The 12,203-nt window shown below is 35.1% G+C and overlaps 2 protein-coding genes across 6 annotated transcripts; one reads left to right on the top strand and one right to left on the bottom strand.

Annotated features, from left to right (window-relative positions):
- The first annotated feature begins 1,160 nt into the window (after positions 1–1,160).
- On the top strand, positions 1,161–5,010 carry LOC140987428 (beta-amylase 3, chloroplastic). The gene is made up of 4 exons (XM_073455926.1): positions 1,161–1,779; positions 2,306–2,516; positions 3,608–3,718; positions 3,808–5,010. Exons 1-4 carry the CDS (start codon positions 1,250–1,252, stop codon positions 4,597–4,599), a joined length of 1,644 nt encoding a protein of 547 aa, XP_073312027.1. The 5' UTR covers positions 1,161–1,249; the 3' UTR covers positions 4,600–5,010.
- A 3,389-nt stretch (positions 5,011–8,399) lies between these two features.
- On the bottom strand, positions 8,400–12,138 carry LOC140987410 (uncharacterized). Of its 5 annotated transcripts, none has more exons than XR_012177110.1 (3): positions 12,044–12,138; positions 11,811–11,977; positions 8,400–8,428 (listed from the first exon to the last, which is right to left on the bottom strand). XR_012177110.1 is itself a non-coding variant. In XM_073455903.1 (3 exons), the coding sequence occupies exons 1-2, from the start codon at positions 12,109–12,111 to the stop codon at positions 11,869–11,871; spliced, it is 177 nt and encodes a 58-aa protein (XP_073312004.1). In that variant the 5' UTR covers positions 12,112–12,138; the 3' UTR covers positions 9,631–9,996; positions 11,864–11,868. The 5 variants fall into 5 exon arrangements, 4 of the variants coding, with proteins under 4 accessions (XP_073312004.1, XP_073312003.1, XP_073312002.1 ...); XM_073455903.1 differs by lacking the exon at positions 8,400–8,428 and adding an exon at positions 9,631–9,996 and having other exon boundaries at positions 11,864–11,977; XM_073455902.1 differs by lacking the exon at positions 8,400–8,428 and adding an exon at positions 9,631–10,232 and having other exon boundaries at positions 11,864–11,977.
- Positions 12,139–12,203: the final 65 nt, after the last annotated feature.

A 12,203-nucleotide genomic window follows, 5' to 3' on the forward strand; every position in this document is an offset into this window, starting at 1 on the left:
TTTTGATCCAAAAATCAAGTAGGACCATAAAACTCGCAAACCAACTCGGCTAATATATCAATTCTATTTCTAATCTAACCATGTTGTCTGACATTAGATCCAGAATCATCTATCTATGAGTGAACAGGTGACAACCCTGTGAATTAAGAACTCATGCCCAATCACATGTGCATGTATAATCACTCAAAAGAAGCAGCAAGAAAATGAAATCATAAGACTATTTTACAGCCACGTATCCCAATTTTAGGCAGGATGCTTTCTTTATTCCTTCTTATCCTAAACCCCAATATAAAGCAAAAATTCAATAAAACAAGATTTTTCTCACCCACAAAAATTCAGTGTTTTCTTCACCGACAAAGACTTGCGAGAAACAATCAAAAGTTGTGGGGCTTGGCTGAGTCATAAAAAAAGAAATCCACACAAAGATGATCAAATTGGCTGGCTGGCTGGCTGACATTCCAATGAATTATATTCACCCCTTTCAATGGATTAGATGGATTATATTGAAAATTGAAAGAAAGAAATAAGCAACATTTTCCACAATAAGTTTACGTGTTTATATTTATTAAACCTAACACATGAAACCAAGATCCGATTATATCGACTTGTCACTGTAAATGCACAAAATTCTTGTAAATATTACCGCAGTAATCTCACCTCAGACGTGAAAAAATTCGTATGTTATGTGAAATCTCTATTCAAGACAAGATAGTTTTGCCTCCCTAACACAATAATCACCCACTTTGATCCAAACACAAGGTGCACAACGAAATAAATGGAACGGACACGGGTAAACTGATTCAAGAATTTTCATACACGATGGATCAACAACTCTTACTGGTGGTAACTTGTGTGTAGGACGGATGCACACAATGAAATGACATAAACGATGCCAGTTTCCGAAGACACACGACATCGGTCACCACCAAATACTTCTCTGAATTTTCAAAACCGTGTCTGTTTTCAAATGCACTTAGGCACACGCTCTTTCTGATAAAAGATTCTTCCCCCTGGTAAGAATTTTTCTTTTTTTTAAAAAAAAAAAAAAAAAAAGAAGAAGCCTAAGAGCGTTCAAAAAAGACTTTGAAAAGGTACAGCGACTTGTTTTGATTTCTTGCACTTTTTCATTTGAAACTAGAGCCCACCACAGTTGTCTTAGCCAAGAACCTAGAGAACAGATTATCTTCATAAATAAACGCCCACCTGCCTTCATCCATTATTCCTACATTTCTTGATTTTCAAAGAAAACATGGCTTTAGCATTTCGTTCTGCAACTTATTTTATCAATCTAAATGATAACAGGAATTCTAAAACTCCGAATGATTTCACTAGCGTGGTTGGCTTCCCTCAAATGAAGCCATCTCTTCTCCAGCTGCGGGCGAAGAAATCGACAAAGGAAGCTCAAATTTCACCGGCGGAAAAAACATCCTCGTTTTCAGAAGGTGATCAAAGAGAAAAACTACATGGAATGGCAGGTCCTCACAGCCATAATGGTCCAAAGGTACCTGTTTTCGTGATGCTTCCGCTCGATACCGTGTCTGTTGGGGGGAATTTGAACAAACCAAGGCCAATGTTCGCGAGTTTAATGGCTCTGAAGAGTGCCGGAGTCGATGGAGTAATGGTTGACGCTTGGTGGGGATTGGTGGAGAAAGATGGGCCTATGAAATACAATTGGGACGGCTATGCGGAGCTTATAAATATGGTAGGAAAGCTCGGCTTGAAGCTTCAAGTTGTCATGTCTTTTCATCAGTGCGGAGGAAATGTTGGAGACTCTTGCAGGTAAAATTATCACACAGTGGTTGTCTCTCCTATTTAACTGGCCAAAAGATAACTCTAGATTTGTCAACGATAACGGGATAAAAAGACAGTCGATCAATCTCTAGTTTTATCATTTAGTTCTCGTCCGAAGCAAGAATTTTTAACGTTAAATTCTAATGATATCTAGTTTTAGTTTTTTTTTTTTTTTTGCTTCAAATAGAATAATTATTCACAAGATGCTAGAGTTCCTTGACCACATAATTCAATCACAAGATGGTAGAGTTCATCCAAGTAGACTCTTTCAGATGTCTTAATTGAAACTTAATATTAACATCTGATATAGTACAACTATAATTTCTAGCAGTCCTGTCATATAAATGTATTTTGCTGGTTAACTGATAGTTGTTGAGACCGCTGCTGTTCTTATTGTCATATATGTTGCCAGATGTAGATGTAGAAATAACTCACAATGATAACTTTCTGCTGCCATTTTGTACTGAAAAATCAAGGAGAAATTTACACAAATTACCATTCTTCTAATTTGCAGCATTCCTCTACCCCCATGGGTGCTTGAAGAAATTAGCAAGAATCCTAATCTTGTCTACACTGATAGATCAGGTCGACGCAACCCTGAGTATATATCCTTGGGTTGCGACTCACTACCGGTTCTTAGAGGAAGGACACCAATTCAGGTGTATTCTGACTATATGCGAAGTTTTAGAGAAAGATTCAAGGACTACCTGGGAGAAGTTATTTCGGTACGGCCTCTGTTTTCTAACATAGCTTTAACTTTTACCATATTGATACAGATTTGAATTTGTAAGCTTTCTTTAACAGCATGAGCTTCTAGGCAACCAATGCATTAGCACCATCACCATCTTAAATCGAAGTATTTTCTAAATTTAGCACTGCAAATGAGAACCAACAAAAATAAAGACCCAAACAAAAGAACAGAACAGGGAGAATAAATATGAGTAACTTTAATTCCATGTTTCTTAATATATTTCATTATAAGGCATATCCAACCATATTCAAGCAGAGAATATTTAAAAGTTAGTAGCAATTTTGTACAGTAAATAATGATAAAAAGTGGAATTTGTGCATAATGACTAGAAGTGAAACTGAAATCAAGATCAAGGAAATCATCATCGATTATCCTTGTTATCGTATTTGGAAATAATAAAGCACAGGAATTATAGATTACACCATCAAATAATATAATAATTAGCCAATTAATTTACTCTTTGAATCAAGATAATTTTTGAGCAATCTAGCCGATTAATGCAACTTCATAGTTTTACATACGAACAAGCTTTTCAATTCTCTATATTCGTTCTATTCTAGCTTGACTCGAATGGCCAAGTTATATTTAAAATTAGAATCATCATTAAGAGGAGAAGTCGAATGACCAAGTTATATTTAAAATTAGAATCATCATTAAGAGGAGAAGCAAACAAGGTGGAAACAGTTAAAGATGAATGATGGAAAGGATTATGGCATCATTCCAATATACATTTACGTTCAATTCTAGATAATCCCGGTTTTTGATATGCTACCTTTAGGGTGTACCCTAATCCTCTATCCAATAGTCCATCACTCAACACATTGGTATAGTGATGTTGATAGCGCTAATGTGACAAAACATAAGTCATTAGATAAACTGTTATGGTAGTACTCTTAGAATAGCTTGAAGTCTACCGATAATCCCATTGTTGGACCACTCCAGTCTCATGCGCATGCAAAATATCTCACATATAAGACCCATAATATACTCCTTTCATTTTCTGACGGACAAGAATAAAAAATATATCTCATGTCGAAATTCAATTTTTTTTTTATTGTAATGCAGGAGGTACAAGTGGGCATGGGACCATGTGGAGAGCTAAGATATCCATCTTATCCAGAAAGCAACGGTACCTGGAGATTCCCAGGAATTGGGGAATTCCAATGCTATGACATGGTAATTCACAGAAGTGTAAATTAAAAAAATAATAGATTCTTCTTGCTTATGCAACAGCTTATTTGATTTTCTTTCCGTGAAACAAACAGTACATGAAAGCTTCATTAGCAGCAACAGCAAAGGCTGTTGGGAAAGATGACTGGGGACAAGGAGGGCCTCATGATGCAGGCCAATATAACCAGTTCCCAGAAGACACTGGATTTTTCCGAAGTGATGGTACATGGAAAAGTGACTATGGGCAATTTTTCTTAAAATGGTATTCTGGAAAGCTACTTGAGCATGGGGAGAAAATTCTTACAGCAGCAGAAGTTATATTTAAAGGAACTGGAGTCAAACTGTCGGGAAAAGTAGCTGGAATTCATTGGCATTACAAAACAAGATCACATGCAGCAGAACTAACAGCAGGATACTACAACACCAGAAATACAGATGGTTACCTACCAGTAGCAAGAATGATGGGTAAACATGGGGTTGTGCTCAACTTTACTTGTATGGAAATGAGAGATGGAGAACAGCCAGGGGAAGCTAGCTGCTCACCAGAAGGTCTAGTTAGACAAGTAAAGGCAGCAATCAAAACAGCTAGGATAGAACTTGCTGGAGAAAATGCACTAGAAAGGTATGATATGGGAGCTTACTCGCAAGTTGTGGCAACAAGTATACCAGACTCGGGACATGGACTGAGTGCATTTACATATTTACGAATGAACAAGCATTTATTTGAGCCAGAAAACTGGAGAAATTTCGTTGAATTTGTAAAATGCATGTCAGAAGGTGCCCGGAAAACACGACTTCCGGAGAGTGATACCGTTGGAACGGACCTGTATGTTGGATTTATCAAACAGAACAAAGAGAGAGAGATAAAAGAAGGTGTCCTAGTGTAAAGAATACACGTGCAGGTCTACAAATGAGTGCTCCATTCTAATTACATAAAAAGAATATGATGGAGCCACAAAGAAGTATTGAATACAAGACATAATACCAAAATCTACTCATGTTCTGTGCTCTAGCCAAAGCCAAAGATACCGAAAATAAATGAAGGGTGATATCTTCAGGGCAGAAAGAAAGAGAAGTCTACATGAGGATATACCCCACCCTGGTAAGGAGCTTAGAACATTTACTATCAGCAATTTCCAAGTCAGCCAGAAATTCAGTAACACATAGTCACATATCTGATGCAAGGATTATATTCTTTTCCTGTAAAAATCTTCTTTAATACCTTTCGGGCATATTGGTTGGCATACAACATATCATAGTTTCAATTTTTATTTTTGTAATAACGATAATTTTTTATATACTCGTGATCCTTGCTACGACTGTATAATCTCTTTGCATTCAGATGTCATATAAAAGGCCAACACACATACAGCTTTGATGTTACATCAGTAGTTTCAGAAAGAGCTAGCAGCGGTGGAAACATAAATAAGTAAAAAAAGTAATCATGAGATTGCACCAAGAAAAATACAAGTCATACCACGTGATAGATATGCTAACAAGGCTCAACCCAACCATAAAATTGCAAATATAAAATTTCTTCTGCAATTCACAATGCATATATCCATATATCATACCCTCAGAGGCAACATAAAGAACCTAGGAACGGAAAACATATGCCATAATGGCACTTTCCGTCACTCCAGTATATGATTCAGCATCAATATAACAGTTTTATTGCTAAAATGACAATAGCCATAGTTTAAAAATAGAGGAAAAATCGAGTGCATAGAAGTGGCGCAGATTTGGGAATTTGTCAAAGGCTCGTAATATCATTACTGGACATTAATTCAAAGTTAGATGTGATGCACCAATTTAGTAGATATTTGACAATCTTATCAATGAAGATCTAATTTATAATCATTTGCATACTATCGCATTATTTTAAACAAATGACACCAACTTCGGTATTGATGGTTCCTAAAGCCATGAAATATGCATCAATAACTTAGTCCCCAGCCCCCTTGGACACTTCAAAGAAAGAGGAGAGAGAGGAGGGTGATGGATGTCAAGTCGAATGATGCATATCAAGGTCTTTGCAGTCCATTCTCATACAGGAAATCAAAATGAAAGATGCTAATGCTATCCATAAAAGGCTGCAATGTATAAAGTGGCTACATTAGCATTCAGAATTTTTGATCAAGTAGAAGTTCAAAAGCTATTTACTGCATTATGGCGCTTCGTTGCATAACAGAGAGAAATAACAAGAGAGGAAAAGCTACAATGAGAAATAATGCAAGTATCAAACACGAATGGTGCTTTGAGGAAAAGTAACTTGAGTTCTTCTGTCGTACCGGAGTTTCTTTTATGTTGTATAAATGATATTAACTTACGCATGGGTACAAGATCCTGTTGTACAGTCTTATAGAGAACAGTTCAACCTCAAAACGACACAAGAATGTAACTGATTATAACAACAAAGAATGCAGATATATGTTTTATCCAACGGAATTTTACTACTGCACAAATTTAGTATAGCTTAACAGCATGAAATTTATAGGCGATAGAGAAATAGATGGATGCATGCTTTCCTATAGGCATCACAGAAGAATCTTTGATCCAATTCTTAGTAATTTAAGTTGCTGATTATTTAATGTTGCTTATTGGCAACTGCAAATGAATAATAAAATAAATTTAAAATTTTCAAAAATCTCAAGATCCAAAGTTAAAACCTCTGATTGTAACAAGCTTGAATGATGCACACTCTACGAATGGATGATACCAAACTCTCTCTCCTCTTTCACACCCTCACAATAAGCTAAATTGAATCCCTTAAATATCTTTGTATGGTTGTTTCATGAAAAGACTCTTAACACTTAAGAATCTCATACAAATGAATCTCATCTAATTGTGCACCATAGAAAATCCAATTATCCGTCCCTCACAACACCAAAACGCTTGCTAGCAACATGGCTTCTACAGTTTCCTACATTGCTTTGTTAGAGTAGAATGTAGATAGAAATCTATAAATATACTGTAGGCTAAGAGCTTTTATTGACTCTTTGTAAAACAATATTTATTTTAATATACCTTATATCATTTTGACAAAAGTTTTATCTATTATTAATGCAAGCGGCATAGGTAAAGATCTTCAATATGTTATAGTATATTTAAAGATGAGATCGTACATTTGATATTTGTCAAGAAACACGATTTTATTACTGTATATTTTAAAATGCGTTCCAAGTCAATTGAGCCGGCTGAAAGAAGGAAGGTCGTTCGAACTTGACACTAGCATATGTGAAGATTTGTACCACGTTTCATTGATATGAACATAGAAATGTTCAAGCATACAAATAGGTGCTCGTAGGATAAATTAATCGAACTACCCTTGCTCGGACTTTCCAAATGGTTATCATTTTTTGAGTGGAGAAGTCTGATTATGGTTGAACACCATTTGTCCTTATACCTGATACAACATTGAGCCTTTATTTACTAGTTATGTGCTTTGACTCGTTTACTGACTTTGTGAAGGTTATCAAGTGGCGACATTGGGTATGTAACGAGACATATAGTTGGGGATTCACCACTCGGCTACAGACGTTTATATCATATGTGATCAGAAGATATAATATTGTGTGGAGTCTCTGGCCAGAGCAAGATGTGTTCTACATGAAGAGCTAACTATGCTTAAAATCCGGATTAATATGAGTCATACCCAAACGTGATTCATTTGGAGGTATAAAAACCCTATCCATGGTTTTAGATTTTAATGATTCATACGGGCGTCCAAGGTTTTGTATGACAGATTTTTAAAATTTCGCTGCTTCTTAGATATGAGACACACGTATCCCAACATGCTTCTCTCTTATAGAAATATAATCTATCTTATTCTTCCTTCATTGTGAGATTTCTTTTTTGATCATGCCTAGGAAGGATTGAATACCTCAAAATCTTGTGTCACAAAACAATTGTTATCTTAAACAATCAATTAGGTTTTTTCACCAACTATCAATATTTTGTTAGGTGGGTAATTAGAATTTAAGGACACCATATGTTGATATGAAAATGCAAACTAATAAAAGCTTCTTATGAACTGAAACAAAAAATATCCCAGCATATCATGTTTGGAATGCTGGAACACTACATAGAACAGTCAAAAGCTACATAGTTCCTATTGTATTCCAAAATCCGAATCCATAGACACCTAACAAGGGCTCTACACAATAGGTTCCTCAAGTAACTTTGCATCCATCCGTATTTTGCTTAAATAGTTAAATTAAATTGAGAGAATTACATCAAATAACTTTATAAACCTCATCAAACTCTTCCAAAAAATTGATGTGAGACAGAGCACAACCACAACATAAATTAGAGAGTATAAATTGACGTATAGGAAATAGTGAATCAAAGAACGATGTATCACGAATTCAGATTACAGTGACTCAAAGCTGCAAGAACTACAATAATCTGAGTGAGACATCCAGTCAAGGATCAAATCCTTTACAAGAAGAAAGTCACTCCCTCTCCTTGGCTTAGCACAAAACTAGCCAAAAAACACAATATGCTATTATGCCTTTCTTATAACAACTCTAGCCTAATATATTTGTTCCTCTTTCCCCTCACTCAAGCTACGGATTAAAGAATGGTCGTGATTTTCTAGGCCTAATATACTTGGGCCAATAACAAATTCCTACTGTTGTGACTTGTCAACAGAATCATGCTCAAAAAGGCGGAAAAAAAAGATTCACACACATAATATAAAAAATCAAAATTAATCTACACCTGGCACAAAAGTGAAGTCCAGAAGGGTGAAGAATAATCACTGTGGTTATATAAAGGTAAAATAATTTATTCTCATCAAAAATCTTTCACTGTCATTGTGTTTTCTAATTTATTCTCATCAAGTATAATGTGCCCCCACATATGCAAAATAATCTATCTAATCAAGCAAGAAAGTCATCTGTTAATAAGAGGGATACAAAATCAACTGATTAACTACACAAATACTCACTTCTCTAGTCCACTTCTAACCCACTAGCTATGCTTGCACTCATACACATCCAAAACAAATATTTATTCATTATTAAATGCTTTACATTTTTACTCTATCCAATTCCCCATCTTTTTTCAAAACAAATATGCATAGTGTCACAATAAAATTTCTTTTCAAAATGTAGATATTCCTTTAAATGGGAAAAAAGGATTCATGATATATGCCCTTCTTCCAATTGATATTCAACTTACAATAAGTTACATAAACCTGATAATTTTAAAATACAAATCATCTCTAGTACAACAATTAATAAAAACATAAAAAAGCATAATTTGTGAATACCTCCTCCAACATAGAAAGTAAAAAAATTTCATGCTTGCAGTTGTACATTATTTAGTCCAAAAATAGGGTTGTAACCCTTTCATTTTATGTGTTTGACTTTTAGCTGATCTGGCATATGCTAGCTAAAGTATTGTAGATATAATAATGGCAATTCTACAAGGGATTCGATAAGAATATGAGTGGTGAATTTGAGTCAAAATAAACTTAAGATTCTCTTGGTCATATTCCTAGTATATATTTGGTATCATAATTGTGAAAAACCCACAATTGTTGTCAATGTTTCTAGACCTAGATTCCAGACCCAATTCAAAATTTAATTATCATGTTATGTCTATAGCCGACATCGTTTTTATCAAGAAGGAAATCTCAATGATGATAAATTCTACGATTGATGAGGACACAAAAAAAAAAAGTAGTAGGTTCGAAAACGGTAAGGAAACAAATGGTAGATAGATTGATTCAAAACTTTGCGAAAATTCGACCACTTAAGGAAAAGGGAGTTGATCGATTCTATTTAAAACAAACACAGAAATATAAATGCAAAAGGTCAATGGTACATGGATTTTTATAGACGTTCAAAGTCACTTTTACTCCTTTTTTCTGTTTCGAGAAAGTTTCACTAGAAACACTAAAGCAACAATAGTTTGTAGAACTTAATAGTGTTACATATCAGTTTCCAAAGTTGAATAGCCATACATCAGTTCAAAGCACTGAATAGTTTCTCACGTCAATTTATAAAAATAAATACCTTACAAGAGCTGTGTAATGGCACTAAATAACCATTACAACAAAGTATTATGAAGTGAAAGATATTCTAATCTACACAGTTCTTAAGAGTGCTAAATTCTTGATGGCTTCATCAAATAAATGCAGCTCGAGTAGTCTTCAAAATTTTCAATGCTCTGACTTCTATAGTCTGTAGACAAGACTTTCTGATTTATGATTTTCATAAATGATTTCAACACTTGGCCAGATATGGAATCCAATGTAGCTTTGACCTCTTGGAGTACTGCGGCATTTCCCAAAATGGTAACTATCATTCCAACAGGCAACTTAGCATTCAATGCATTGCACAATAAATACAGTATCAACTTTGTCTGATATTTTTTTAGGTTGCTGTTGGACAACAACCCCAAGATCAAGCTTTGACGTCCCTTATATGGTACAAAACTTGATCTTCAAAATCTTCTTATTTTCGGTCTTCCAAGTTCTTCAACACGACCAACCAGAAAGTCCTTGCAGTAGCTAGACGTAGACGTCTACAATAGATGCATCTAGTAAGACTTGTGTTAAAGTCTTGGTATAGAATTCGTTAACTTCTGGAAAACTAGATGCAATAGACGTAGTCCAACTCCTAAGTCTTTAAACCGCGTATGATTTAGTCATCATCCAAACTTATACAATTTATTTTCTAACACAGTGTGCAAGCACCTTTAATAGAAATGGTGCAGAATTCAAATTGGTCATGATTGATGGTGCATTTCTTTCTTATAATTCAGTAGGAATTGGTTAGCAGGAATTTTAAGTGATAAGTAAGAACGTTTGTTATTTTTATACCAGTAGGATGGCTGGTAGTAGCATGTTTGTAATATTATTCAAAATATACTATTTTTGGAACATTCATTTATTTTAATTTTATTTTGCAAAATTAAACAGAGTATTTCAAACAACACCGTAAAAATGCCACTCGCCACCAAACCGACAGTAAAAAAGGCAAATCTCCCACTTCTCTCCCAAAAACCTGACAACATAGATTCCGATTTCCGATTGAATCAAAAGTAAGAAGTTCACCATCAATATTTGACAATTTCCATTCTCTATTCTTTTATATAAATTTAATGCACCGGCTGAGGAATACCGACTTTATGCTTGCTGCAAGAGGTCAATGTCTCTATACCATGAATACGGAATCACATCAGAAGTCGCAACATTTTGTGTTTGATGGAAATTGTGTCAATCACAAATGGGCCACAGAACTCATTAACACTGCAATTTTTGCTGATAGTGGCACTCACATGTCCCTAGGAGACTATACTCGAACACTTGCAGAAGTAACAGCTCTCATTCATGGTACTAGTTCATTTGATGCACTCTAGATCATTTTTCAATGGGCTTCTGTAACCAAGTCGATGAGTTAGAGTTTGGTAGATACTAATATTGTATCCTTTTGCTGCCGGTATGCTTTCATCTAGATTGGTTGCGATTAAGAGCTTCAGCTAGGGAACAGAGAGACCTCATTCCCTTTTTTCTTCTAGCCACAAGTTTCACTTTTGCTACCATTTCACACATTAATCTAAAGCAACCGTAAAATTCTTGACATTTAAGGGGAAAAAATGAAAAAAAGTTGAAGATAAGACACCACTTGTGACTTGACACAACATTTCATGTTGGACTGGTTCGTAGCACTTCATAGGCTCTTAAAACAAGATCGTACACGATGAATTTCACTACCAACTAGATCACATTGGGTGTTGCACTGATAAAGATTGACCCAAGTTAGTAAAGAAATTCGTGATGCAAAATATAAACCCATGCACACCTCTCCCACAATCTAATTTCTGGTATGAGATATTACACGAGGCATGTAAGGGATGGCCAACACCTTTTTTTGGACTATAATTTGAATAAATGCAAACATCCAAGAATTTCTTCATTTTTCTTGGAAATATTTGATCTTGTAGGCTACTGCCTTGGCTTTACTTGTGGTAAAAGTTTGAAAAAGTACTTTCATAATAAGTTAAAGCCATACTAAGGGTATTCTGAAAATAGAGAAGTCGATAACAATCATTTCCACTCGTAATATATAAAAAAAAATTATTAAACATAAAGCTCAAAGAGCGTAATTGGTATTAGAGAATTGTAAACTCATCCATTACATGATTTACGAGTGCTGCGACGGAGGTTTGGGGTCAGAATTTGAGCGGCGGAGGCTTTCAATCAATTCACCAAGCTCCTTGCGGGCGGACTCTCTGCCGAACATAAATCCATACCTGAAATAAACGGATTAGAATTAATCAACAGGAAAAATGTAAGAAGATTTGAGAGAGAATAAGTACCAGGTAGACACAGCAGAGAAGACACCGGCAACACCTACTGTCTGTAGCAAAGTGAAGCTTTTCTGCATTTTCTAAGTTTGAAAGAAAAAGGAGAAAATTGGATATATATATATATATATATATATATATATATATATACACACACACACACACACATATA

This window comes from Primulina huaijiensis, chromosome 11, assembly GCF_012295235.1.
Source record: "Primulina huaijiensis isolate GDHJ02 chromosome 11, ASM1229523v2, whole genome shotgun sequence".
NCBI classification, from domain to species: Eukaryota; Viridiplantae; Streptophyta; class Magnoliopsida; order Lamiales; family Gesneriaceae; genus Primulina; species Primulina huaijiensis.